The sequence below is a fragment of the Neodiprion pinetum genome, chromosome 3 (assembly GCF_021155775.2).
Source record: "Neodiprion pinetum isolate iyNeoPine1 chromosome 3, iyNeoPine1.2, whole genome shotgun sequence".
Taxonomy (NCBI): Eukaryota; Metazoa; Arthropoda; class Insecta; order Hymenoptera; family Diprionidae; genus Neodiprion; species Neodiprion pinetum.
The window spans coordinates 18,806,080-18,833,676 of record NC_060234.1 but is presented as its reverse complement, the minus strand read 5'-3'; the positions used below and the strand labels follow the sequence as shown (position 1 = coordinate 18,833,676).

Genomic DNA, 27,597 nt, shown 5'->3' with positions numbered 1-27,597 from the left:
AAATTGATCACAAATACATTTTCTGTTTCTCTCCATCCACCATTGGATTCATCACTTACATAATATCAAATTTATTGAATGAGTAATCCTGAAAATGGTCGAGAAAATGGTGTACTTTCACAAAACATAGTCTTTGGAGCAACCAGTCTTCAAATTTTAAACATAGAACAATTATTGTCATTCGACAAATAATGCAGCTAGATATTCATTTCGTTACAGGTACAATGAGCCGTAGCACACTTAAGTCGAAAGACAAGCAAAAAGTGGACAGAACGGTCTCGACAGAATCTCTGGCAAATAAATCGAGAAGCGGAAGTTCGAGGCCAGAACTAAACCGATCCACTTCGGTGCCGCGAGACCCAAACAAGAGTGCCGGGTGGTTCAAGCTGAAGAGCAAAAAATCTAGGGCTTAAACGAATCGCCGATGACCAATGCTAGTCTTGTCTTTCGTAATTAAAGCGTAATTTTAAGCGGTCGACGATTACGTCGTATCTGTATCGTTCGCGAGATATAGGCGCATGCTGTTAATACCAACATTCAATAATATTGGTCAATTTATCGCGATTTTTACAAACAGATCGACCTGGATATAGTCACGAAAACATTCACATATACGGGTTGTTTATCGGAAACGGTGACCCGATTACCTTAATTACGAAATAGTCTAAAAGAATTGTTATTTGCTACTGCTGTTAATAAAATTAAAAAAATTATGAGAAAGCTTTTTTTTCGAAATTACTCGTGGAGTACAGTATACACACGCATAAGCTGCAAGAACTGATTGCGCATATAAGTTGAGTAGCGTGCAATTTCAACCAGACAGTTGTATTAAAAAAAAAAAAACAAAGGGAACTAAGTAAATGAAAATGCAGACTAAGATCGACTGAAAATCTTCTACCGTTTTAATTTTCAAATAATACTGAGCAGCACTGAATAATACAGTGAAGAGAAAAATCTATCAAGTTCATGATCTCGCGCTTTTTCTCCAACTTTTAATCACATATTTCTCTATCTAATTCTCTCTCTGATAAATTTATGAAAGTAAATTTTCACCAGAAGAAAGAACATTGCATGTGTGTTGTAAAATTTCCTCGTCCCTAATAGAAGTTACTGAAATAGTTTATCACAGGCACGAAATATTGAACTGCTCTGAATATTTACCCCTTAAAAAGACTAGATGTCGTTTGTCTCATTTCTTTACGTTGAAAACCATAATAATAGATTCTCAAATTTAACATTTCCGTAACATATTTCTCACTTACCGTGAATCAGAGTGCCATTTCTGTAAATCTTGTACATGTACTCTACTTAATAACGTAATGAATCAAAATTACTGAAAAATCATCTACATACTTAGGATATAAGCATGATGTGTTTGTCATTAATCTATAAATATGTGGAATGTCGTACAATTATTGTCCGTTATAACGCTGTGTGAATAAATTTTGTAAGTAAAGGCATTTATGAAGACAGCTAATTTAAGCATGTGATGCCTTTCAAAGAATATCATTTAATCCAGAAGAGACAAAACGTACTTATATAATAAATATTAAAGATTCACTTTACCACATATATAATTTTTTTCTGTTTTCTTTTTCTTCTATGGCTTTCCGTGACAAGCATGTATATTGTAAATATCTCGATTAATCTAATTTAAGTTTTAACGTTTCTTTTTGTTCATCAACTTACCGTTTAATGTAACAGTATAATCATGTAATTTATCATCACTGAAATTGTAATTTCCCCCATCATTCAGATGCTACATAATGCAGTAACAAGCAAGATTTTACTCTACAGACGTTTTTATACAGAAATTTGTATGCTTCGATTTACTGTTGAATGAAATTTCAAACATCTTCAAGATATGTTGGTTTTTTTAAAATCGGATCGGTGCTAAGTGCGTGTCTGTATATATAGAAGAGAACAGAAATCCAATAAATTTGTATGTAAATACCATAACCATTAACGTGTAATGATCAAGTGTTAAAATTACATAGAATTATTAATCTAGGCTGACAGTACTGCTAATCGTACGAAGAGAATGTTGAAAATAAACAGGGAGGAGTGCGCTCCAAACCAAGTTATACTTTGTAACACTATATATGAAATAATTGAAAAATAAATAAACGTAATTCCAGCTAGTCAACTTCTCGTCACGTGTCACAAGTAAGCTGATCAAAATTAAGATCACAGCCTAATACCACTAACTAGTTCAGATTTTTTACATTGCTGCTCCTATATTACGGCTATACAACGATTAATAAAGCAGCTAGCGAAATACCAACAAAACATAAGTAAGAGTGTTCGATATTTTGAAGTGCAAATAACAAGATTATATGTATAATACTGTCAGTGGTAGGGAAAAATAACTAAAAATTTTTAAGAATGTAAGAATGAAAAATTTGTTTTTCAGTATTTTTCATTTGCTTGAAATGCTTTGAACCCGATGCAGCAATGTTGAATATGAACACCGGAATAAAGTCACAGAGTTATCCAACACTCTTCACAATATAGTTGAAGTAGAAACTAACCAGCAGTTCTAGCCTGCACAGGAATCGATGGATACTGCACACGCGTCCATGGAAGCGTCACGATTGTGTCCAACGCCATAAGACTTCTCTGATGCTCAGCCGATTGAATGCCCCCAAGACTTCTACTGGTCCTCATATTAACTGATCTCTATGTCGTCGGTATTAGAAATAAACTATTGTCACCAACATTGGAAGGTTATTTCAGTTGTTGTACGGAAGCATCCAATTTGTCAATGCAGCATAGCGTTATTCCAACTGATATTAGTACCATGCCAATATAGGTATCTAAACATCAGAAATGTAGATGCATTAGGATTTTTTGTACAGTCGGCTGGAACTGACGTGACTAAATTAATTCTTATGTCATTTAGTAACGGAATCAAGCAAAACATTCTACGATATTTCACAGCAGCATGTCCAAGATTACTATTTCATCATGAAAGCAGGAGACATGTAGAATTAAAGTAGTACTGAAATGATATGACAATGCGAAGTTTATGAATCACTGCCGTTACAATAATCGGACTAGTACCTGGTTTTTTTTGAAAAATTTATCCGTTCGACAGTAATTCTTAAGAACATACTTTTTTGATGCTCAGCAAACAAAATTCCCTACAAGCTGCTTATGCCATAGTTCAAGAGTCCAAGATGATCATCAATGTTTCAGATGAAAATCTACTTAATATCAATCATCTGTTCAGCATTGAATTTGCTGTTACATGATAGAATATTTTAGCCTCAAACTTGCAGTGATTTAATAATAAAAATAGAAAATTCGAGTTTTCATCTGTTAAATCTTCATGAGTAGCGTGAACTTAGCCCTAGAACTAGACAATCTCTGTGATTAGTATGCAATTTCTTAGTGTTATCATAGAATATGGGAATTTATACGAATTCCCTTAACATATGTTGCAAAAACAGTGTTGTCTAATAAATCACAGATATGGTTTGTGATAAAAATATTCACCCATTTCATGCTCATTCATACTATAAATAGATCTCAGAATATTTTATAATCAAAAAAAGCAGTGAAAAATATTATAATTGTAATATTATGGCAGGATTTTTATACCGGGACAATCTTTTGAAACTATACAGTCAATGCGCATGCGCGAGTTTTATCGGCTGCTCGGACAGGCTGGCCACTCCGAGTTTCCGCTGTCAAACTCTGTTTCTGGCGGCGATGTACTTCATCCGAATGTTTGAGGTTAGAATCTCAAACAGTCGAGGTAGTGATTCCGAAAGTTGATGTCAATGCTCTTTGAAAATTGGCTTTATTCGACTGAAATGAGAAATCTGTTTAAATGTTGGGTGCTTGGAAAAAACGCAGCAGATAGGTGGGAGCACTTTATTTGATCACTTTTATTATTTCGTACATTAGAAATAACAATGAAATTTTTTTCTATTAACAGGTGATACGGCTAAAATAATTACATTTCTAATATTCACTGTTATCTGCCTATTCAATTTAACAAACGTACAAAGTCATCGCCACTTTCAGGCAACTACGTGACTTTCTCACTCTCTTGTGATTTCAGGCGTTAATATTGAATTTTATCATTTTTAAAAGTGAGACATTAAACTTAGCGTTCAGGAAATTTAAATACCTCACTATCTGTAAAGGCTGACGCCCACTACACCGCGGCGGACCGCGGCGGACCGCGGCGGACCGCGGCGCAGTTACCGTGAGATGCGCCCACTATAGTCGCGTGACCACCCGCCGATACTGTTTCTACAAAAAAGAGATATTTATCAATTATCCGATGACCACGATTTGTCTCAGTCGTCATGGGCACACAATAAATAATCATGCATATTTGCCACTACTTCTGGATTACTCATTATGGATAGCTCAGATGAAGAAGTGTTTAACACGAAAAAAAAATTACTAACAATTGTCCATCATAAATTCGATAAAAAGGAAAAAAGGATTAAAAATCAAATGTGCCCGATCTTCCACTCAACCGACAATGCTCATCTTTCGCCAGAATTTTTGTTTCTACCTAAACTAACTATTTCGGGTGTGGCTCGTTGGAAAATCGAAAATTTTTTGTATTTTGAAACACCCTATTATACATATAATATATGTATAGTAAAAATGAAATAAATTTTAGCTCAAAATATACTCTCTCATTTCTTATGCATAAAAATTGATACGCAAAATAAAAAACAGTCTTCACGAAATCAGCATCATACCCGAACAATAAAAAAAAAAAAAAATTTTTCACATAAAATAATCCGTTGATCATAACTTGTTGTTCTAAAACTCACATTTACTTAAATTTCCTTAAAAATGAAGTAATTACTTACGTAACATTTATTTAATATCCGTAGGATTTATTTAAGATGTAAAAATGAATACATTTATTATTCGCAAGAACAGCGGAGAGAATGAAAAGAATCCTTGTAAACCATAACCATTTACATCAAAGTAACGCAGGTTGCCCTATTTTTATACTTGGGATGAATTTCGGCATCGGTCGGGTGTTCACACTAGACGACGGCGATGCGCGGCGATGCGCGGCGCACCGCCGAAATATTCCCAACCTGGAACTCGCGAAAAATTGCGGCGGTCCGCCGCGGTCCGCCGCCGTCTAGTGTGAACACCTATATGGATAACTGTATGAGCGAAAATTTCGCCGCCGTCCGCCGCCGTCCGCCGCGGTCTAGTCGGCGTCAGCCTTAATAGGACTGTGAATCTTTTTTTTCTCGAAAATAGTTCAACAAAATTTACAAATGGTCGATAGTCAGTGTATTTTTTCCGATCAATAAATTATTACTTCTACTATTAAAAATTTTCCAATGATTATCAGAGTTCATTTCGCACATTTTCAACGATGTTCGATTAAATGAATGAAGGGAACCTAATACTCCAATTGAAAATTCAACTAAAATGAGATTTATTATAATGATTTCTGTATTTCATGTTAGTGCGGTTCGAAACAAAGAAAATCTAATCGGAAGTGTAGAACTCAGGAACGTGGATCGCATCCTGTGACACAAGTTGAAAATCAAATTTCTCAAAATGCACCTTAACGCCACAATTAGCTTCAAGGACAATCATGTTTTAGAGTAATGTCAAAACATTATTACAAGGATATTGACTTATCGCATTCAAGATTTGTCTTTTGTTCTATCAAAATAAATGAATATCTAATTTTTAACGAAGTTCATGAAGATTTTTTTCCAAATAATGTAATCCGATACAATATCTTGTTCATAGTCCTCCGAACACTACCTTGTAACAAGGATATTTGGAAAGAGTCTCTTTGTTGCTGGAACCATTATAAAATTCTTGGTTTTCAATTCGTGCTACTGAATAACTTCTGCGTTTCAGGTTCCATTTCCAATTTCAAAATAAGATTTTTTTTGCTCCAGACAATGCTAACATGAAACGCAGAAATAATTGCGATAAATGGAGATTCAGAAGCTTTCAGTCTTAGCGTAGGACTAAGGACTAACTATAAAAAGTGTAAAATTGAATTTGGTTTTAAGTTATCGTGCAACTAGCTAACCAGATGACACCGTCAACTAAGATTAAATTTAAAGACATTTTTAACGGAAGTTATTTAACAATTCTAGATTTAGATTGATTCGGTTTGCCTAGCAAAATTCAACCCTACATTCTAATTGAGGACTTGAAAAACTATTTATCTGAATTTAATGCCAAAGAGAGTAAAAGTAAGCTTCGAAATAAGATACCAACTTCAATGGTATAAAGTTTGAAAAACAATGCTGGTCAATAATAATGCTTGAATTACAATGGTGCACAGAATGATTGATCTCTAGTGTATCCCGCTTTTCGATTTTGCCTCAACTGATGTTAAGAAGGTGGCAATGGCCTGATGAAATTCACTCTGGCACCTGATGTCTGACGGAACAACCAGTTTTGATGGTTGTAATGATTGCACCGCTCGAGAAACCAGAATTCTTGCCACCGAAACGTTTTGACCATAAGGTAAGGCATCATTTTCCTCGTGTTAATCGAAGTATAAACTTCGAACCAGCTGAAAAAAAAACTAATTTTATCATTGAATCCATGTTAAAATATTGTAATAGTCAAAGATCACGAACTTAGAAATTTACTCACATGCTTCCATGCCTGACAACTTTAATCCCGCTTTGACAATGAATTATTTCATACCTGAAAATATTAGAAGGTATTATCACACAGGAGCTTTTGATAGTTTTGGATACAACTACTTTCCAATAAAATGCACAAAATATAAATCATGAATGAAATGCATTTTTAATTTTATGTAAATAAAGAATTTGTTCACAATAAACGTTGTTTTTACTTACCTACCTCTGTTTGTCCAGACTCCCACTTGTTAATGACATTTCACATTGAATTTCAAATTTTTTCTTTCAATAAATAACACCCAATTTCTGTATCATTTGATATTTGCTTTTCCGTTGAATTCTTTATAGCGTCGGTTGAATATTTTCCGATATCGACCACGGTATAGCTGAACGATACTATTCTTCTTACACAATTCACGCTACGTAAAAATAAACAGCAACATAACCTCAATCCGGGGTTTTGTGCGCGAGAGATTTACAACTCTTGAGTCTTGTCTCATTTTGTGTACGTTGGCCCCCTGCTAAGCAGACGAAAAGATCGCCGCGGGGCGATTTCACCGACCAATGAGATTGAATTATTTGGCACATGCGCATTGACTGTATAGTTTTTAGAGATTGTCTCGGTATACTTATGTAATGGTAGCTTACTTCTGTCGGATTTCTCTTCACCCAAAAACCATCCACTAATTGCGGTGAATACAAACGTGAGTGAGTTTGAAACTGGTACAGCCAGAGACAGGTCTGCACTTTGAAGTGCAAGAAAGTAAAGGACCGAACCACACTGATTGATTACAAATGGTATTATATACTGAAACAAAAAACAAAAACAAAATTGTAAGTTTTTCACATTTGATTACATTTCTGTAATGTTGTTCATTTGATGGAAGCATATTATTTATAGGAAATATGACATCAGATTAAAATGGGAGATGAGATTGAAAATCGATATAAAACATAGTAATATCAACTTGTTATCAAACCACAGCAATAACAAAGATAAAGCTGATGAAATTGTCTGTTTCCCACGAATTAAACACAATAAAATAAAGTAATGTTTCAAAATTACAGCTTTTTTTGAACATTGAGAATGCCTGAATTTTGTACGATGCAACCTGAATTTTGGTACAGGAGTATTAGTACGCGGATAAACAATTCAATGACTGTTGATAGTCTGATGTATTAAAGATAATATTGGTATACTTTCAAGGTTGTGACGAGAAACACAACTTCTTTGGCTAATTGTCTGCACGGTGAGCTTGCTTTGACATACTGCAAGCCTTCGGATCCTTTTTTGATGAACGGATTGGTAGCACCCCACAGCAGAGCAGCGAGTCCCAAGTACACAACAGATTCTGCAAAATTTGAAAGTAATATTGACATTTTAAATTTTCTTCTTTTCCTCCAATTTCTTACGTGAAAGAAAATAACATAACCTGTTTCTACCTGCAATACCTAGTAATACAAAAACGAGAGATTTGATTTTAAACGAATAATTGTAAGCAACATTTAGACATCTCACCAATAGACGAAGTCATCACAGCGATTAAACAACTTCAGGGCTTCGCATAACATAATTTTGTTTATTCTGACGTTTTTCGACAGTTAGTGATCAATATCATAGACTGTCATAGACCATACAGAATGGACTGGGCATTGCTTATGCCGAAGTATACTACGGTTTGCTGCTACGCAGTATTCCCAACCTTGACAGACTAAATTATGGTATCAGGGCCGTAAAATTATGGTACTGACAAGAAAATTATCGTACTTTTGTTTATTTTCAATAAAAACACAAACAACGTCAATTTATGCATTTTATTACCATGAATATCAATAAATCGGACTATAAAGTTTATTTACGTTACAGGTTAAAGGACTGTCTGTCATTACTAAGGTAATATTGAGAGAGGTATGTTCTCCTCCAGATGGCGTGGTAGGTACCATCTTGGCTATCGCCCTCTAGGGGTATGTGTCACAAGTGAGGGACCGGGATCCCAGTTCCACTTGAACAGATCTCCCACAATATTACCTTATCCGTTGACTGAAGAACATAAAGACTGATGCCCCTGGGTAAATTTTTGTGACAATTTTTCGGCGAGCAGGTGGACCCAGGTGGGCCTGGGAGCGTAGAAGGGTTCTCCTCTATCGACTCTACCTAACGAGCTGGCGCTTACATTCGTAGCAACCAAAGTAGTAACGGTATGAAGGCTTGAGTTTGAGTCGGTAAAAAGAGAGTACGTAAGACTACTTGTCAAGTGCGACTTAGAAATTTCGATCAGCTCGATCATCACCATCATATGATGCATACTATAAATTTTATAATTTTCCAGGAGACATACTAGATTATCAACGATAATCGGCTGTAATATGAAAATAGAGGAATTATTCATTTCGAAATGGGATTCTATTCGACACGCGGTCGATATATTCCGTAACATTATTATTCATAATTATTCCTACAACCTTTCATTTGCTCTCTCGATCTTGAATTTTCGTAGGCATAAAATCGAAACGCTGTTTTAGCTAGTCGTAAGTGAAGTATCTACGTTGGGTAGAGAAGCAGATTTGTTTTTTGAAAAGTGTTCGGATGGAAAAAGGTTCAGAGTAACTGTAATACATGGCGTATGCGCTAATTTTGATCGAGATGAAATGGATGCTCCGTATATGAGACAGTATTTAACGTAGTGTAAAGATTTGGAAACCTGAAGAGGTGATAGAGAGAGAAAGAACTAAGCTTCTTAAAACTTCAAGTACATTTTAACAGACATTTGAGAGGTACGAGCAAAATTTTTTATCATCCAACTGTCGCAGAACGGCAGCGTTGTTAGCTAAGCCGTTAACTGAAGAATATATCTTTGGTCAACGGCTGATTATCGAAGCGCCTAGGCGCCTGGCCGCCTGAGTCTGGAATCGACAGAAAAGATAGAGTGCGTATTTCTTGTACGAAATGTGAGAACTGAAATCATTATACATCATATGATACCATCATACGTCGTACATCATACATCATCATACATAGTATTAAAGTTCGAAACTGAAGTTTGGATGTTCAGATGTTCAGAAAATGACGTTACCCAAGTTTTTTTTGTCTCTTGACGTCTTCAATCTAAAATCAGCTAGCCAAATTCCTCAGTCTGGAAACAACCGCGCAGTGGAGCAGACGAATGAGAATCGCGCTCCGCAGATTTCGCGTACAGTGTTCTCTACCTCCTGGACCCTGCGTTCCGGGTCCAGTTCCTGGTGCAACTCGACTTTCAGGACAAGTGCTTCATGGTTCCTGCGCTCCAGGTACGCACCTGGTGAAACTTAATTAATTTCGGGGACAAGGGCTCCGTAGTTTCTGCGCTCAAGGTCCACTACCTGGCGAAGCTTGACTTCCTGGACAAGCGCTCCGTGGTTTCTGCGCTCAAGGTACGCTACCTATTAAAACTTGACTTCTAGGACAAGCGCTCCGTGGTTCCTGCACTCCACATCCGCGACCTGGTGAAACTCGACTTCCAAGACAAGCGCTTTGTGGTTCCTGTGCTCCATGTCTGCTACCTGGTGAAACTCGACTTCGAGGACAGTAGTGTATATACGACAGTTCTAACCCCATAGATGGCGGCGTACCGGCCGATCTTGGTTCCGACTTTACTAGCAGTCGGTATGTTACCACCACGATGGTAAGCCTTACCCACAAAATTGTTACCGACTGTAGCGTTACCATAGATAACGCCACCAGTATTTTTGTCCGACCTTACCGACAGACAGTTTGACAATGAATTATTTGCTTTTTTCAGATGAGCAGCTATTTCGGTTATTTGCTGAGTCGGATGAGCAGCCATTTTGATTTGTTTATCGTCAGACAGTTTGATAATGGGATTTTTTGCTCAGCCGGATGAGCTCCCATTTTGATTTTTTCATCGTCAGATGAGCAAACATTTCAAATTTTTTATTTTTTTTTATTGTTTGATGGTAAGCATCTTACCGACGAAATTGTTATCCCCGATCTTACCGACAGTTGGTGTTACCGGGTGTTACCGCAGATTAGTGGTATGTGGCGCCCCCTCCATCGCATTATCGATCAATCAATATTTCATCTATCGACTCTGCGTGATGTTTCCAATGCTCGCCGCAAGACGGCAAGTTTTTATTCATTTATCGTATGGTTGGGGGTGAACGTTTCAAAGAATAACGGTCGGATGCTTCGAATATTTGTTTATTTTATTTATCAACAATTACATTCTGTTTTCAGCTTATACATAATAATGGAAATAGATCACCACATTTTAAATTAAGCAAATAACCTTACACATATTTTCATTATTCGCACAAAAATAATAATAATAATTAAACCTCCTATCTCGAAATTGACTTTATACCAATTTTTTTACAGTACCACTAATCGGATTACATTCAACAATGCGGTCATGCAGGATCATGCAGTAGGCAGAAGTGTGTGGTGGGAACGCAATGCTAGAGTAAAATTCCAATCGAATGTCCACAGGTCCAGTTTTCAATGTTTCGTTCTGCTTGGAGCAATCGATGACGATAAGGAGGGCTCGGTTTATAAATTCACGCTTCGATAGCAAAGGCTCAGCTTCTTTGTTGTAGTAGGTCATTTGAAACCGGACATACATATCATGGAGAATGGCGTATTGATTATTGTATATATCGAGATTCATATTTCCGTAGGGATAGCACTGTGAGTTGAGGAAGAGTTTTACATCTCTGATCCGACAATGATCAAATTCGCTGGCAGTTCTCAGCAGCTCGTTTCTCCTTGCAGTTTGAAATTCCATAACGACATATCTCAGCTTCTCAAGCTGTGTCGATGTCTTGACCGCTCACACATGTCGCGTCGTCGATGGGAGCATCGGATACACGTACGTTTCCCAAGAACGAAAACTCATGGATATGGCCGGATCCTTGGCAATGTAGTTGAGTAACTGGATTTTCGGTTTATCCGCCAGTTTGATGTAAGGCAACAACCACTTGATTTTATTTAGGGTGATTTTGAAGTTTTCCGTGTGCGAGGCCTGAATCACGGCATTCAAATCAATGTTGGAACGTGTGAGAATTAAGTCGTGTTTGCCATTGACGATGACTCGACGATAATCTTCGGCAAAGCTTAGCACATAATTTAACGGTAAAACAACATCGAAATTTCCAGCGGCATCGGTTAGTTCGTTACCCCCACTCAACCACCCGGTATTCTCGGGACTATATTGCTGGCCTGGACTCAAGGATACGTAACCCTTCATAGCGCTGGTGATGCCAACATTTTTATTTCGATCAATCTCTACACCGTTCAACTCATAGTGAACTTCCTCAAACAAGTGGCAAACGGCCATATTGATCAATTTCGTAACCGTCACCGCAGCCACGCCATCACCCTTTGTGATTTTTTCATGAATGTGTAGAGAGCTTTTACTGGGCAGTAAACACAAGTCTTGATGTTGAACAACAATATGGATTTCATCGTTGTCCTGGAATGTGGATGATGCAAACGGCTGATGAGCATGAAGCCAAAGTTCCCGCGCGAGCTCGGTAGGCAACGTCCTTAAAGTCTACCACATGATTGCACGTGACTTCACTGTTCAGCTCGTTGTCGTTAGCTTTCAGACTAAGGGTGATGTCGGAGGGTAGCTCTTTAGGCGAAAAATTTTGAATATCCTCAATTTCATAACTTCCCGTAGGTATCGTGATGCTCTCTCTGCTGTTGTCCGCTCGTTTCAGGTAAAATTTATTACACGTCTCATGAATATTGGGTATTGAGTTGAATGTCAGGAACTCGACGAGACCGAGAACATAGTTCTTCTCTAGTGATAACTCGATTGGGGGGAAATATTGAGCCTCCAGCACGGAGGATGTGCCTGACAGTGTTAACGTCAACGATTCCGACATGACTAATGCTTGCTCATGTAACACTTGTCTTTTGAGAGTTGTTCGCAGAGAAATTTGAGGCACAAGTGGCCGCAAATTACAGTATCATATTCGTGATACCTCTTATGATTGTATTCAACGCTACCAACACCGAGATACCTCATTAAGTCCTTAGGCGGTTTCAAATGACCGAAACTATCGAAATACACAACATGGTCACCATTTTTCTTGTATGCAACCCAATGTGTTCCTGGGCCATTTTTATCGTTATAATTAATAATTGCGGATTCTTGCATTTTTGGTCCTGATTTCGGCAGATCATTCCGCATGAAAACACCTCGATAATGTAAAATTTTCATATTTTTAGAATAGTTGCGTAAATCAATGTTGGTGAGAGCTCGGTGTGGTAGCTTTATTAGTTTTTTGCCGGACGTAAGTACAGACCCATTCCGCTGCGGTAGGGTCGCAGGTATAATCCCTTGCCCAAAGCAATCGCCTCCATTGTTGTATTGTGCCGTTTGGTCTCGTTCAACCGATGTTTGTTGACACTAGCTTCGTTGACAGCTTTAGCTATACCCGCAGCACCACCCGCAAGAGCCCCAGTAGCGCTTAGACCGGCCAGAATTGGAATGAGAAACGGCAGGATGCCGCCAATTTTATCAGGCACAGATATAACGCGAGGCATACGAATATTCTTCCCAGTCCCACGCACAGCCGCACGAGCACCCGCCAACGCCGACTCGACGGCTTTATAACCCGGTAGCATAGCGACCTTTGCTGCTGTGATGATATTGTTACAAAGGGTGAAATCACCCGTTTTGCCCCCTTTTAATGATCTAGTAGTCATCATAGATAAAAGATGTATACAAACCTTTTATTTCTTTAAAATGAATAAGGTTGCTGCGTCAACCAACATTATTGTAAAAACAGTCTTGTTTCAGACTTGAAACGAGAAACACATATCTTGCAATTAAAGCTTTTTCACGACATTCTATTTACGCCTTTGATTTTGGTTTGATAATCAAACTCACGGATCCATATTTATTTCCGTAACGTCTAAGAACGTTACACTATTTAAGATTCACAGTTCTCTTCCGCTGTTTACTCTTCCCGCCAATTCTAGATTTCTTCTTCGCAGCCGCTCCAAGTTTCAACCGCTTCGCAGCTAAGCTCATTCCGAGTTTAGATTTAGCTTTCATGGTGTTGGTGACTCCCCAGGCTAGCGCCTTTTCACCCACACTAGCGTCCTTGGCCAGGACGCGATCCCACGCCTTCTCAGCGAGCGCTTTGTCGGCAAGATTTCTCGCTGCGATATCGCGATTCCTTGCGTATGCAATGTCGTGGTCTTTACACGCGGTATCCAGCGGATTGGTCCCCAAATCTCCACGAGCCAATCTCTTGGCCAATTTCGTTCCAGGTCCGCAGTACTGATACCCTGGCACATGCAATTCAACTGGAAGATGACTGATGATTTTATTTAACAAAACACCACCACGTTTCTTCCGTGTGCACGTTCTCGTAGTCGGGCCACGACTAACGTGACTTCTATGAAAGAAGGAAGTTATATACCGTCATCTTAGTTCTCGTTGTCATGCTAACGAAGCATCATGAGATTTCAAGGTCAGCCCGATAAACTACCTATCGTGAATTTTGATAAAATGGTTCGACGTGGAAAGAGGAAGATAGAAAGACGACATAAAAAATTGCTGCCAAATACCGTGAGAGCAATTTTTTGCGGGCCATCAAATTGTGGTAAAACTAACGCTCTTCTCTCACTCATCACCCACGGCAATGGAATCCGATTCGAAAATGTCTACGTCTATTCGAAATCTCTCATCCAGCCAAAGTATCAATTTTTGCAAAAGTAACTAGAACCCGTGCAGGGAGTGGGTTATTTCCCGTTTCGCGAGAACGATGAGGTTGTGAAACTGAAAGTCGCTCGCCCTAACTCTGTTATGATTTTCGACAATGTGGCCTGTAAAAAGCAAGATAATATCAGAGCATACTTCAGCATGGGCAGGCATCGCGATATCGATAGCTTTTATCTAAGTCAAACGTATGCGCGCATTCCAAAACACCTAGTGCGTGACAATGCAAACTTATTGGTGCTATTTTGGCAGGATGATATGAATCTGAAACATATCTACAACGATCATGTGAACTCGGACATGACGTATCAGCAATTGAAAGACTTGTGCTCGGCATGCTGGAATGATTACAATTACAGTTTTACCGTAATTGACAAGGATAGCGAAATGAATGGGGGGCGATATAGGAAGGGGTTTGACTGCTTTATAAGCATAAACTAACATAAACTTGCACAGTTTCATGGCAACAATCGAGTCGGCAACATGGAGAGTGCCAAGATTCGTGAACATAGGGATACATTGAGTAAAATATCGAAAGCATCCGATGTCATACGGCGGAAGTATAAGATGCTCAAGTTGGACAAGGACACGACCGAACAGGTTATGGGAGAGTTACTCAAGCCTTTAGTAACACCGTTGCAAGAATTGGTTGATACCTTAAGACAGCAGCAGCAGTATATTAAACAAGAAATTAAAACGGAACTACCGGATGTGACAATGAAAAAAGAGGAAGAAAAAGATGACGAGAGTACCGGGGATGATCATGATACTGAGGAGGATGAGAATATGGATGAGGGGAAGTTCATGGATGCGAATGATAAAACACTGAAGTTTGGTGAAATTTCTACTACAAGTACGCCGGTGAAGAAAATAACGGATTCCACGGCGCAATATTTGAAAATGTTCAGCACAAGCAAAAAGAGGGATTTGGATACCACATACGGTGTTCGAAACTTGACAAACGGTATGATGATTGGCGATACGCCGATCAATTTTATTGATAATCTGGTCAATGTGGGGGATAAAAGTTATGAGAGAACACCTGGATTACTCGAATTACTGTTTAAAAAATCAACCGATGCATCGATTGTAAATGATGCGGATAAGAATAATTATATAAAAATTGTAACGACGAAAAATGCGCATCGAAATCGTTACCAAGCCGATAGAAGCCTTCGAGATGATTCAAAAAGCGCAAAGTATAGAAATTTCATTGCACAACACGTCGGCTCGCCGAATAAATCAGGTAAAGGCTTACCTGACTATAAGATTGCTCGAAAGGAGGGGCAAGATGTTGAGTACGTCTACTGGGATGATCCAAATGAAATTGTAGATCGCCTCCGGCTGCTTATGGCGTCACAGGTTGCAGGAAATACCAACCATTCCAACGAAATAGTCTCCATTATCGAAGAGTTGCGCGAGGCCGGAATCGTTTATTAACGGCGTGTGAACATAAAACCATGATTTGTTCAGTGACCGTCCAGTGATGAGCATAGACACATTCGGACGACACTCGGAGCGTGGTGGTGGTGGTAAAAAATTTATTCGAGGGCCTCCGGGTGTTGGATTTAAAACCACCAACGACAATCAGTACGAAATAGACAGCAAACGATTGTGTAATATCGCTGATCCACAAATGAAAAACGATGCCGTTTCCCTAAAAGTTCTCAATACCGCTTTACGATCTATGGCTGAGGATATTGTGGATACTTTTCAATAAAATTTTGAGAGTTTCGCGCATAATCGCAACGAGGAGTTAAAACAGCTACGCATAAATAAAAAAATCGTAGAAAACGCGTTGAGTCGCATCAAACATATTGGGGAGCAAGCAACACCGACGCTGGGACAGACCAGCAGAGGCAATCAATATCGATTGAAGAACCAGAGTGGTTGGACGACAATTCGAAAAATTGAAAGGTGAAGAGTTGGGAACAATGAAGACTGTAATAGCTGCCGAACTTCACAGACAGGCTCGATGCAACTATCCGCGCCGATTCGTAGATGTACGCGGACTGGATGAGACCTGGCAAGCTGATCTCGTCGATATGACCGCATACAGCTCGTGCAACAAGGGATACAAATACCTACTAACAATCATCAATATATTGTCCAAGTACGCGTGGGCGGTGCCGATAAAGTCCAAGAGTGGGAAAGATGTTACTGCTGCCATGAAATCTGTACTGATTCAGAGCCGTATACCTACACATCTACACATTGATCAAGGCAAAGAATTTTACAAGAGCGAATTCAAAGCCCTCCTGAAGCATCACAATATCAACATGTATTCGACATTTAGCAACTTAAAGGCGTCGATATGCGAACGTTTTAATCGAACATTGAAAAATACAATGTGGAAGCGGTTTACTCTCCAAGGATCCTACAAGTGGATTAATATTTTGGATGATTTAATGAAGTCCTACAACAACACCAAACATCGCACGATTCGAATGAAACCCGTGGATATTAGCACGGAGAATGAAAAACAGCTGTATCGTAACGTGTACAAGCCTCGGCAAATCAAACGAAGTGATCGGGCGCGGAAATTCAGTGTAGGCGATCGAGTTCGAATCAGCAAGTACAAGAATGATTTCGAAAAAAGCTATACACCCAATTGGACGACTGAAATATTCACCGTGAGTGAGGTGGAAAATACCAATCCAACTACCTATAAACTTACCGATTATCAGGATCATCCCATCGATGGGGGCTTCTACCAGAAAGAGCTCAGCAAAGTAAAATACCCCGACGGCTACCTTGTGGAGAAAGTATTACGCAAACGGGGGAATCTGTTCTATGTGAAGTGGTTGGGTTTTGATAGTTCGCACAATAGTTGGATAAATAAGACAGACATGTAACATAATTTGTGTGTATTTTCCGAATTACAATAAAAGATTTTGAATATACAAATATTTCCACATTTCATTTCCTTTGTATGCACATGTGCCATACTCTGTACTATGAAAATAATAATAATAATAATAATAATAATAACAATAATGGGGATTGTTGAAATATTGAGTTCGTCTACAAAAGTTTCTCTCTTTTGAGATATTATATTTCTCTGTGGCGGACACCCGCCACTGGCGAGAAAAACCGTTGAAATATTTTCATGTCCGACTAGCCTTCGAGTGTCCAGGCCTCGCCTCGCTAGCCGAGGGCTAAGGGTTTGACCGCGCCGGAAATTTCCCTACATGTGGCATTTTTGGCGCGACGCGACCCTTGGCCTCGACTCGGGGGCGAGCCTGCACTCTTTCTTTACCCTAGTCTTCGTTGCGCTCTCGTAACATACACATCAAGTAGCTAGCTTCATTCTTTTGCTTTCTGTACTTTCGTCAATCAATCGTGTAAACTCAGTACCTCGTTTGTTCTCTGTTTCAATAAAGCATCTTTTAATTTCTTGTTATCGTTAACCATAATTATCGGCATCAATCATTTCGCTAATCACTCCACAACTCCAAAACTCTACATTCTCATATTTAAGTTTTATTTTATTTATTTTAAAAGTGAAAGTTTTCATTTTCTTGCAACATCTGGTAAACACATTGTCAACCCTGTAGCGATTGCTTTTATAGTTTTCTAGAAGTAAGGATAAGAGTACTCGAACAGAGTCATAAAAACTAGGTATAATTTTTAGCATAGTATAGACCCTTAAATATATATTTTTAACAGTACAGTTACAGTAATATAGCTCCAAGGAGTTAGTTCACTCTGATCCTTCAGTTTGTCAAGACAAACCTCCGATACTCTATTTTGAATAAAGTAACAATCTTCCTATAATAAATCTTTAATTATTTAATAAAATTAATCACACCAACATCCAGAATCCCAACAGGGATAATAATGATAATCTGCAATTTTGCCATACGATTATTACACATTTTATTTTTTGGAAAACTTTTTTTCATTTTTTGAAAACTTTTCTTACGTGTTAATCAAATGGGAAAAAAGTTTTCTGAAAACTGTTTTACGTTTTCTGAATTTTTTTTTTCTTTTTCTGAAAACTTTTCTCGAGGTTGTTACGTCCTCCAGACTTCATATTCCTTTCCCACGCTCTTAGTTACCTTACGCTCTGTAGTCTACTCTTATCGTTCGCGAGTCAGCAGATTCTTCTGTAACTCGCGGCTAGCTTGCCTCCTACATCCCGCAAAACCAGGCAGATCCATCCTAGCGCTCAAGTAAGACACCTATCCCTCTAAACCAAGACCATACCTTCATCCCTCGACCGACTCCATTGCATTGACTACTAATAAACAATCATATACCTTAAATCGTTTACCTTCCCTTAATACCGATCCCTTTCTATTCCACTCATTTCCTGCATTGAGAGTAGTAGCACGCGAGTGCATAGTCGACGTGAACGGACCCTACAATAGCCAAATAACACCTTGGCTGGGCGTGGAGTAAGCTCCGATTACCGCTCATCGGAGCCTGCGCAATCTACACCGTAACAAGGTGAACAAATAAATATGAATAATTTCTCGGTATATTAATAATAATAAATAAATAAATAAACAAATAATTGCCAAGTATATGAATTCACATTTTCAAATCCATTAAATATCGTATTGATGGTGAAACGTTTCCGCCTAATGGTGGATCGTCCGATGTGTCAAACGTCACATATTTACATCAATTTTACGTCTACAGTTCTATCCTATAGTTATTAATGGGGGGCTGCGACAAACCCCCAAGGTACGGTGTCGGTCTGCCCAGGTATCAATTGCCGCTTGACATCCTGCCAACTCAGAGCCAATTTTTTTTGTACGACCGTGCTTACTTCATGTTTTTTACTTTGTATTAAACACTGGGGGAGGGTCAACTCTTGGTAAGCCATCAGACAGCGCTTATAATCATAAAACGTGATGCTATTTATCGATGAATTTTTTACACCCTTGGCACGCTTACTCACTTTCACGCCACGGTCATATTTTTCCCCATCCTCACCCATCGTAGTAAATGTGTACAGCTTTGCTCGCAGTCCCACAAACTCGGTCATAATTTTACCATTATTTTCATCCTTCATTAGCCCTAGTTGTTATTTGTTTTTCAGGGGAATACCATCCCTGGTTAAAATTCCATCAGAAACCAATAGAATATGTAACTGAAATGTATAAGAACTTGACGGGATTCTGTCAGCTTTATCCGCACAAGTGATCCAACATTGAATTTCTGTCTGCATCTATCAGTTTCATGTACGCATGACTATGAATTTCAGACGGTATTTATTGGACTTCTAACTGCTTGACGGCGTCTATCCGCAATTTCATATACAAATTCTATCGGCCTCTATCCTCATTCGCTCTTTACAACAAGCCATCCGCTTCTGTTGGCAATTACAGACAGCCCGTCTGTCCGAATGTGTACGCAGCGCTGAGCAGCGTGCGAATTCATCTGGATCTATCCGCAATCGCGTATACAAATTCTATCGGCTTCTATCCGCATTCGCTACCGACAACGAATAACCCTCTTCTGTCCGCAATCGCGTATACAAATTCTATCGGCCTCTATCTGCATCCGATAGATAGCCTGTCTGTCCGGTTTTCATGTATTATCGACACGATGCGTTTTTAATTGCAGCATTTCAATTTCGTAATTTTCACTCTAAAATATAATACCGGTAAACGGGGAATTTGAGTCTGGGTTTTACATGTCGGATTTCGGTTTCTTTCACCCAACTATAGTCAAGGAAAAATAGTTTTGTTAGCCAAAGTTTTCTTCTGTAGAAACCAGAACGATATTTCAGAATTTAAGAAAAATTACTTTTCTTGATAACTTCAGTTTCGCATTCCGGTCACTTGTATAAAAAAATAAATCATTATTAAATGATATAATTTTAAGCAAAGCGGATATACAGTATTTTTTTACATTTATTTTGTCCTTCGTCAATTCAGTCTTTATTATAATTGTATTGTACTATAATAATCAGTGTACACAAATTTTAACTTATGGTAGGATTTTAAACATCTTGAACAAATTTTAACATCAGCCCTGCAAAGAGTAAATATTGTCTGACAAGTTTATAAACCCTGTCTATGCTATATAGCTGTAAATTTTTTTTGTACATAGTTTATCTTAATCTATGATGCAAGGAGATTTGCAAATATATGTCAAATTGTTGACGCTCAGAAATAGCAGTTTCTCTTGGATATCGTCCATGGGGATTCTTCGATATTCATCGCTTCGCCTTACTCTCACAATGTGCGGTACGTGCAATTCTACAACCACATCAATATTCTGTGCATCGATATAGGTCCGACCATCAACGAGTACAAATCCAGTTATTTGAACTATATCCGTTGTGACCAATTGCACTACGGAATCGTTAGTTTTTTTGTTCGGCCGATATCGTGCGCTGTGAAAAGGGGTATTTTTGAATATACACCGAGCGTATATGACTTCCCCGTTATCATGTACGACAGGTTTGCCAAGCAAAACTACATTGTCAGGTGTTATTGTGCAATTCGAAGTGTGAGGACGGCCGGCAAAGAGACGCTTGCAGTAATTCTGGCTTTCTTCCGAGAGTTCCATGTTTTCCCCCAATTTCCATTGGAACATATTTTTATTGAGGTATCCCATTGCGATTTGATCGTCAACCCCTTTCGGTCCATTGACTTGTTGTTTTAGTCTGTAATTGGTACTCTCAAAACTGAAAGCAGAAGTCGTCCACAACGGTCCTGACGATTTCACGGATTTCACCACATGCAGTAAGCTATGTACATTGAATGTCACATATTCTTTTCCGTATAAAATTTCAAATTCAGCTACGAATTTCGTGAGATTCAGTTCGCACTTATTTAAATCTGCTTCGGAAATTTTGTTTTGCAGAAGTATGAACGAACTGTCTACTAAAAGTGATAGGTGTTCCAAAGCAGCGTCTGGTATGAGACCGTCTAAACAAGGGAGGCTGTAGAATAATAACCATGACTGCCATTCAGAAGCTTTCCACTTGCCTCTTTTCGATAATTTTCTCGGCAATCGATGAATTTCGTGTGTAGGAGTCATTCGCATCAATCTATCGTTGATTTGATTTTGAATGGCTGGGGCCAGATAAATTGGACTCCCGGGAGTTGTCCAAATATCCCACAGAAGTTTTATTACACCGAGTAATATGGCGTGCATGTATTCAAAGGGAAATCCCCACACCATATTAAATAGGAGCAACTGTAACAAAATGCTAGCTCCTTTGACGCCATTCACAGGTTTCCGAAGTCGTGTGGCATTTTCTACATCCTCTTTATGAGACTCGTGTGTTCTCCCGTCTGCGTCTACTTCGCCGAATAAATAGCGCACAGCTCCACGTACATAATTCCCATGAGCATAGCACCAACTACAGCTGCGATATCCGTTATATTGTAACCTGCACTGGACAATAGGTCTTGCCACGGAGTCACAAACGCAACACAGTGGTATTATTTTGAAAGTTGTCTTTCGGCCCATGTCATTTTTCAATTTGAGGCCTCGTTCGGTTAGGTGATTTGCCTGTGAAACGAACTGTTGGAGAAAAGTGTTCATCATGGTAGGACTGGGTTCCTTATTTCCAACCCATAATCCAGCTAGAAGGACGTGCTTAAATCGCAGATGGGGAGGTAATTCATTCACAATTAATAGCAATGGCCAACTGCTTCTATTGGAGCTATTAAAAATCGGCATTCCATCTGTATTGAAGTTGTACGTGAGGACATGATCAGCATTCTGAAAATATTCCCCAATTGCCGCTCTATACAGCTCGCTGTCATAAATGTCTGTCATTACGGTCGGTGGTGCACGAGCGAGCGCAGCGTCTCGTGTTATTAAGTTTTCCATTAGGCTCTCACGGATCTTTCGACTACTCAAGAGTTGCTTAAATTGGTACTTCAAATCAATGTAAATGAACCTATTCGGCGATTGCATCGTCAGATTTTGTAGCTGAAGGCACTCTTCGCAAGTAACTGAATTATTTTCAAATTCCCTTTTTGTGATTGGTCCCAAAATAGGTATTTTGCATGAAGAGCAAAAAAAAGTGTAAGTCATAACATCTTCAGGCGGCTCGTACTTCTTTTTGATTTGGAATTTGCTAATTGACCAATTCTCATACCTTGGTCCGGCCAAACATTGTATCATATCCACCAGTGCTTTTCGGGCCTCATGGGATACAGAAAAACGCATACAATATGCCATGACCATTTCCATAACATCCGACACGGACAGAACAGATTGATCAAACATAATATCGTCGTCATTCACACCGTCTTCTCGCCCGACTCGTTCGTGAGGTTCATCTTCTTCCGAAGTTTCAGAATCGTCAAAATTTTGTAAATTGTCGTGCGAATCGTGGGAATCGTCTGATTGTGAGTCATCAGAATTTTCTACATCGGGATCTGTCAAGTGCTCTTCATCCGACACACAGACATCATCATTCTCCTCATGTGACATATTTCCACAGCAGTCATTGCTTAGATCAGGCTCCATCGAAGATGCAGCAGATGATTGATTAGAATCGGAAACACAATGTGACGTATCATCCTCGGTATTTAACAACATATTCTCGCCCGATCCCACAGAATTTTGATCTGAAAACATTAATTGACTCACAATAACTTTGGCACAAGTAATATAATAACGTACAAAGATTGACGTCCCTGTACTCAGCAGAGCAATGTTGGAGAAACCGAATATAATTGGTACCATAATTAGGTGCTTTTTAGGTGCTAATTAGGTGCCCGATTCAAGAATTTGGTGCTTGATTTTTTAATGAGAAAAAATCGATTATTGCCGCGCGCTGCTAGCGGGACGTCATGCTAGCAAAGCACCCCACGTAACTCGACAAGTACCGGGGTTAGGGAGAAGTACACTTCGTACGAATTAAGTGCTTTTTAAGTGCTACTCGGGTACACTATCCAGAATTTCCGGGATTGATTTTTTAATTAGGAATAATCGATTTTTGCCGCGCGCTGCCAGCGGGCCGTCAGGATAGCAGAGCACCCCACGTAACTCGACAAATACCGGGGTAAGGGAGAAGTACTCTCCGTAGGAATTGAGTGCTCTTTAAGTGCTACTCGGGCATGCTATACGGAACTTCCGGGAACGACGTCTTGATGTACTTTCATACATCGTAAACGTTGTTTATTAACACATACATTCTAAAATCACGAGGTACGCTGTATGTATGTATATCAAAATACCAGCAATATTTTTCAATTCTTTCCACATCTCGTTTTTACCACGGCAAAAGTTATTCGATTCCAACCAAGTAAATAACCTTCCGTCTGCACACCTCCGCCACGACCCTCCGACTGCATATAGGGTCAATCTGACCCCAACCGTTTTCCAACCAATTGTATCGTACTAAATGAACCGACTGCGTATTTTGGTGACGGGATGCCATTAGAACAGAGTAGGAATCGGACAATTTGATGACTATGCGTTAATTTTGGTGACTGTCACGAATGTGTATTTGTATGAATCGGTTATTTTGATGACTGGGATTTTTTGGCGTGATCCTGAAAATTCGAAAATTTTGTTGCCAATTTCTGCCCAAGGCGAAACCACAATTGCATAGCTGTGGCTGTTGTGATAGTTTTCCTTTCCCCTGGACTCGCGCGCGAAGCGCGCGACGCCAGTTGCTCAGCAAATTTACAACAAACCTCGTACCTAGGCACCCAAAAAGGTCCGTCATCAGTATATACGATACATGTAAATATATAAATACGCATTATTATTTTTTTTTTTGCACATACAATTGTATTTTACCTATTTTTGGGCACTTCGATTTTAGTATTCTCAAAAATCAACGCTTGGGCCATAAATAAGAACAATTTATTACAAAAAGTGTATGTGCAAAAAAAAATTAATAATGCGTATTTATATATTTACATGTATCATATATACTGATGACGGACCTTTTTGGGTGCCTAGTTACGAGGTTTGTTGTAAATTTGATGAGCAACTGGCCTCGCGCGCTTCGCGCGCGAGTCCATGGGAAAGGAAGGCTATCACAACAGCCACAGCTATGCAATTGTGGTTTCGCCTTGGGCAGAAATTGGCAACAAAATTTTCGAATTTTTGAATTTTCAGGATCACGCCAAAAAATCCCAGTCATCAAAATATCCGATTCATACAAATACACATTCGTGACAGTCACCAAAATGACCGCATAGTCATCAAAGTGTCCGATTCCTACTCTGTTCTAATGGCGTCCCGTCATCAAAATACGCAGTCGGTTCATTTAGTACGATACAATCGGTTGAAAAACGGTTAGAGTCAGATTGACCCTATATGCAGTCGAAAGGTCGTGGCGGAGGGTCGTGGCGGGTGTGTGCAGACGAAGGGTTATTTACTTGGTTGGAATCGAATAACTTTTGCCGTCGTAAAAACGAGATGCGGAAAGAATTGAAAAATTTTGCTGGTATTTTGATATAATACGTATACAGCGTATCTCGTGATTTTAGAATGTATGTGTTGATATACAACGTTTACCATGTATCAAAGTACATCGAGACGTCGATGCCGGAAGTTCCGTATAGCATGCCCGAGTAGCACTTGAAAAGTTCCTAATTCCTACGGAGAATACTTCTCCCTAATCCCGGTACTTGTCGAGTTACATGCGGCGCTCTGCTAGCCTCACGTCCGGCTGGCAGCGCGCGGCAAAAATCGATTTTTACTGATCGAAAAATTGATCCCGTAAATTCTAGATAGTCTACCCGAGTAGCACTTAAAAAGCACTTAATTCCTACGGAGAGTACTTCTCCCTAACCCCGGTACTTGTCGAGTTACGTGGGGTGCTCTGCTAGCCTGACGTCCCGCTGGCAGCGCGCGGCAAAAATCGATTTTTCCTAATTAAAAAATCAAGCACCAAATTTTGAATCGGGCACCTAATTAGCACCTAAAAAGCACCTAATTATGGTACCAATTATATTCGGTTTCTCCAACATTGCTCTGCTAAGTACAGGGACGTCAAAGATTGAGAACCGAAGAAAATATGAAACAATTACAAGCTGACCCTAAAACGTGTCCTATGTCCCATATTCTAACTTGAATTTTATTTCCAAGAATTTAAAAACCGATATATCGTGATTTTTTTCTCACATAAAACAAAAATGTTTCAAGCATTCTAGGCGAGCTGGATATACAGTAATATCCTTCAAATTCTAAGCAATATACTTTTCGAACTCACGAGTTCATAAATTATTAACTGTAATAATAAAAATCCCTAAGGTGAAGTAGTATAAACTCATATGCATCATCCAAGACAAATGTACGAATTTCGACGTTAATAAATTTTTACGGCTCATTGTAACTATAATTATAGCGTGAGCATAGATGACGCAAAAAAAAGATCTTCCACCTTTTCCAACAGAAATAGCCTATAGATGTTCCGCTTGCAACCTGGTATAGGATAAATTATAGGCGCGTGGTATTGGCGTGTGTTAAAAAAAAAATTGCATACTCCACATTTGTACCAATTAAACGGTCTTTGGTTGGACCAATACCTGATGCGTCGACGTCGGTTTCTGGTGGCGGAACAGTTGCATCAGCAACCCAAAATGAATGAGTCCTCGTAGAAACCCAATGTGGTTGGTACTCTGGATCCAAGAACAGTTTGTAACGTTTACGTGGCTTAGGATCTGCTGCTCTTTCATTTTCCATGTTGGAAATAAATATCCTTTAATTTTATCTCGATGATTCACTGGTATTTATTCCAGATTATCGGAGTTAATTACTGTCACACTGAAAATACATGATAATCAAAGGATATTCACGCAGTCATTCACTAATCCGCACGGAAAATTCCGCGATAGGAAATGATAAATCATAATTTAAGTGTGTTATACAAATTTATAGTTGCAGATCGAAATCATATTCATAATAATTCACTTGATAAATCTTTTAATGCAATTGATACTATTTGATACACTAGTTTTTCTATTCTCGATAATTCAATTCCATTTATGAGTGAATGGGACATTCCACCGCAATCATCAACCAATTTTTCGGCCCGAAAAATTAATGCGATTTGCCTCATAATTATTTTCCTCTTATTCTGTGACCCATCAAGTAAATTAGTAGATTCAACAAGCTTCAGTCCAATAGGACGTACCTTTCACGAGGAATGCGATATCCAATTTTTTTGGACAAAATTTGTATGCGCATTCTTATCGCAGATTTCGAGTCACAATGAAAATTGAAAAAAAAAACTTATGTGTGAAAAACTCTCCGCTTTTCGGATCCATTTTTTAGTTCACATTGACTCTGCCATAACCAATCAAGAATCACGATTTTTGACAAAACAGAAACAGCGATTTCTTTTGCGCCGCAATGTCTTGTCATTGTTTCGAATTTTTATTCTGACAGTTGAGATTTTTCCAGTCATAAAAGAAACAAATTTTCAGAGTGGGAAGGCTGTATAATATAGTAGTCGCGCGTGAGCTACGATTAATTAATAAAGAACGGTAAATAAAATTCTCTTTATTACAATTGTCTTTATAAATCAATCGTACCTAACGCGCGCGACCGCGTAGCCTTTCCATTCTGAAAATTTGTGTTCATGAGTAAAAAAATCTCAGCTGTTAGAATAAAAATTCAAAAGAATGATACAACATTGCGGGGCAATAGAAATCGTTATTCTTTGACAAAAAACGTGTTTTGGAGGTCGTTTGAGCAGAGTAAATGAAAGATGGAAAATAGTTCCGGAAAGCTGAGAGTTTTTCACACAGAAAATATATTTCTTCAAATTTTTATTGTCACGCTAAATATACGATAAAAATACGCATAGCAATTTTGTCTAAAGAACTGGTTAGCATATTCCTCGCCTGAACATGCAGCATACGACGTCCTATATCGGATTGAAACTTGTTGAATTTACTAATTTACTCGAGTCACAGAAAGTAAGGAAAAAAATTTACGCAAATCGAATTTTTCGAGCCCAGACAATGGTTGATAATTCGTGAAGCGCCCAAATAATATCTGAATATTTCAATCATTCGTTATTGTTTTTCATCCTTATTACATTTACATCCCTGCTATTTAGCATCCGAACCTTAGAATAATCACTTGTTATTACCTGTATATAGTAGTCACGCCAGTTCCACTCACGCCAACCACTGTGTACGCGATAGCTCGCTAGTTAGCGAGTTGACGCGTTCTCGTTGTAGCACGCGTGGATGGGCCTGAACGCCGGCATACCCCCTCCTCGCCTCATAAGGCTCACGGGCTGTGTGCAGTTGCGCGCGCGGTAGTTCACACGAGCTTCACGACCACGTGTATATTTTGAA

The 27,597-nt window shown here is 38.9% G+C and overlaps 4 protein-coding genes across 10 annotated transcripts in view; 1 reads left to right on the top strand and 3 right to left on the bottom strand.

Annotated features, from left to right (window-relative positions):
• The window catches only part of blo (bloated), a 124,159-nt gene extending 122,018 nt beyond the window's left edge, over positions 1-2,141 (top strand). For both annotated transcript variants that reach the window (XM_046618452.2, XM_046618450.2), the window contains exon 8: positions 220-2,141. In XM_046618452.2, coding sequence (XP_046474408.1) covers positions 220-413 — 194 coding nt within the window. In that variant the 3' untranslated portion in view covers positions 414-2,141. The remainder of the gene's footprint in view (positions 1-219) is intronic.
• LOC124215275 (transmembrane protein 234 homolog) lies at positions 736-8,485 on the bottom strand. Of its 5 annotated transcripts, XR_011176742.1 has the most exons (6): positions 8,134-8,478; positions 7,815-7,966; positions 7,263-7,422; positions 6,834-7,033; positions 6,622-6,675; positions 4,848-6,538 (listed from the first exon to the last, which is right to left on the bottom strand). XR_011176742.1 is itself a non-coding variant. In XM_069134653.1 (5 exons), the coding sequence occupies exons 1-4, from the start codon at positions 8,147-8,149 to the stop codon at positions 6,665-6,667; spliced, it is 339 nt and encodes a 112-aa protein (XP_068990754.1). In that variant the 5' UTR covers positions 8,150-8,478; the 3' UTR covers positions 4,848-6,550; positions 6,622-6,664. The 5 variants fall into 5 exon arrangements, 4 of the variants coding, with proteins under 4 accessions (XP_046474411.1, XP_046474410.1, XP_068990754.1 ...); XM_069134653.1 differs by lacking the exon at positions 6,834-7,033 and having other exon boundaries at positions 4,848-6,550; XM_046618456.2 differs by lacking the exon at positions 6,834-7,033.
• A 2,484-nt stretch (positions 8,486-10,969) lies between these two features.
• LOC138190625 (uncharacterized) lies at positions 10,970-12,500 on the bottom strand. The gene is made up of 3 exons (XM_069134374.1): positions 12,168-12,500; positions 11,484-12,082; positions 10,970-11,375 (listed from the first exon to the last, which is right to left on the bottom strand). Exons 1-3 carry the CDS (start codon positions 12,498-12,500, stop codon positions 10,970-10,972), a joined length of 1,338 nt encoding a protein of 445 aa, XP_068990475.1.
• Positions 12,501-17,364: 4,864 nt separating this feature from the next.
• On the bottom strand, positions 17,365-27,597 carry LOC124214237 (uncharacterized). 2 transcript variants are annotated; one of them, XM_046616441.2, is made up of 3 exons: positions 27,387-27,597; positions 25,816-26,053; positions 17,365-22,896 (listed from the first exon to the last, which is right to left on the bottom strand). In XM_046616441.2, the coding sequence occupies exons 2-3, from the start codon at positions 25,970-25,972 to the stop codon at positions 20,420-20,422; spliced, it is 2,634 nt and encodes an 877-aa protein (XP_046472397.1). In that variant the 5' UTR covers positions 25,973-26,053; positions 27,387-27,597; the 3' UTR covers positions 17,365-20,419. The 2 variants fall into 2 exon arrangements, with proteins under 2 accessions (XP_046472397.1, XP_046472398.1); XM_046616442.2 differs by lacking the exon at positions 27,387-27,597 and adding an exon at positions 26,424-26,983.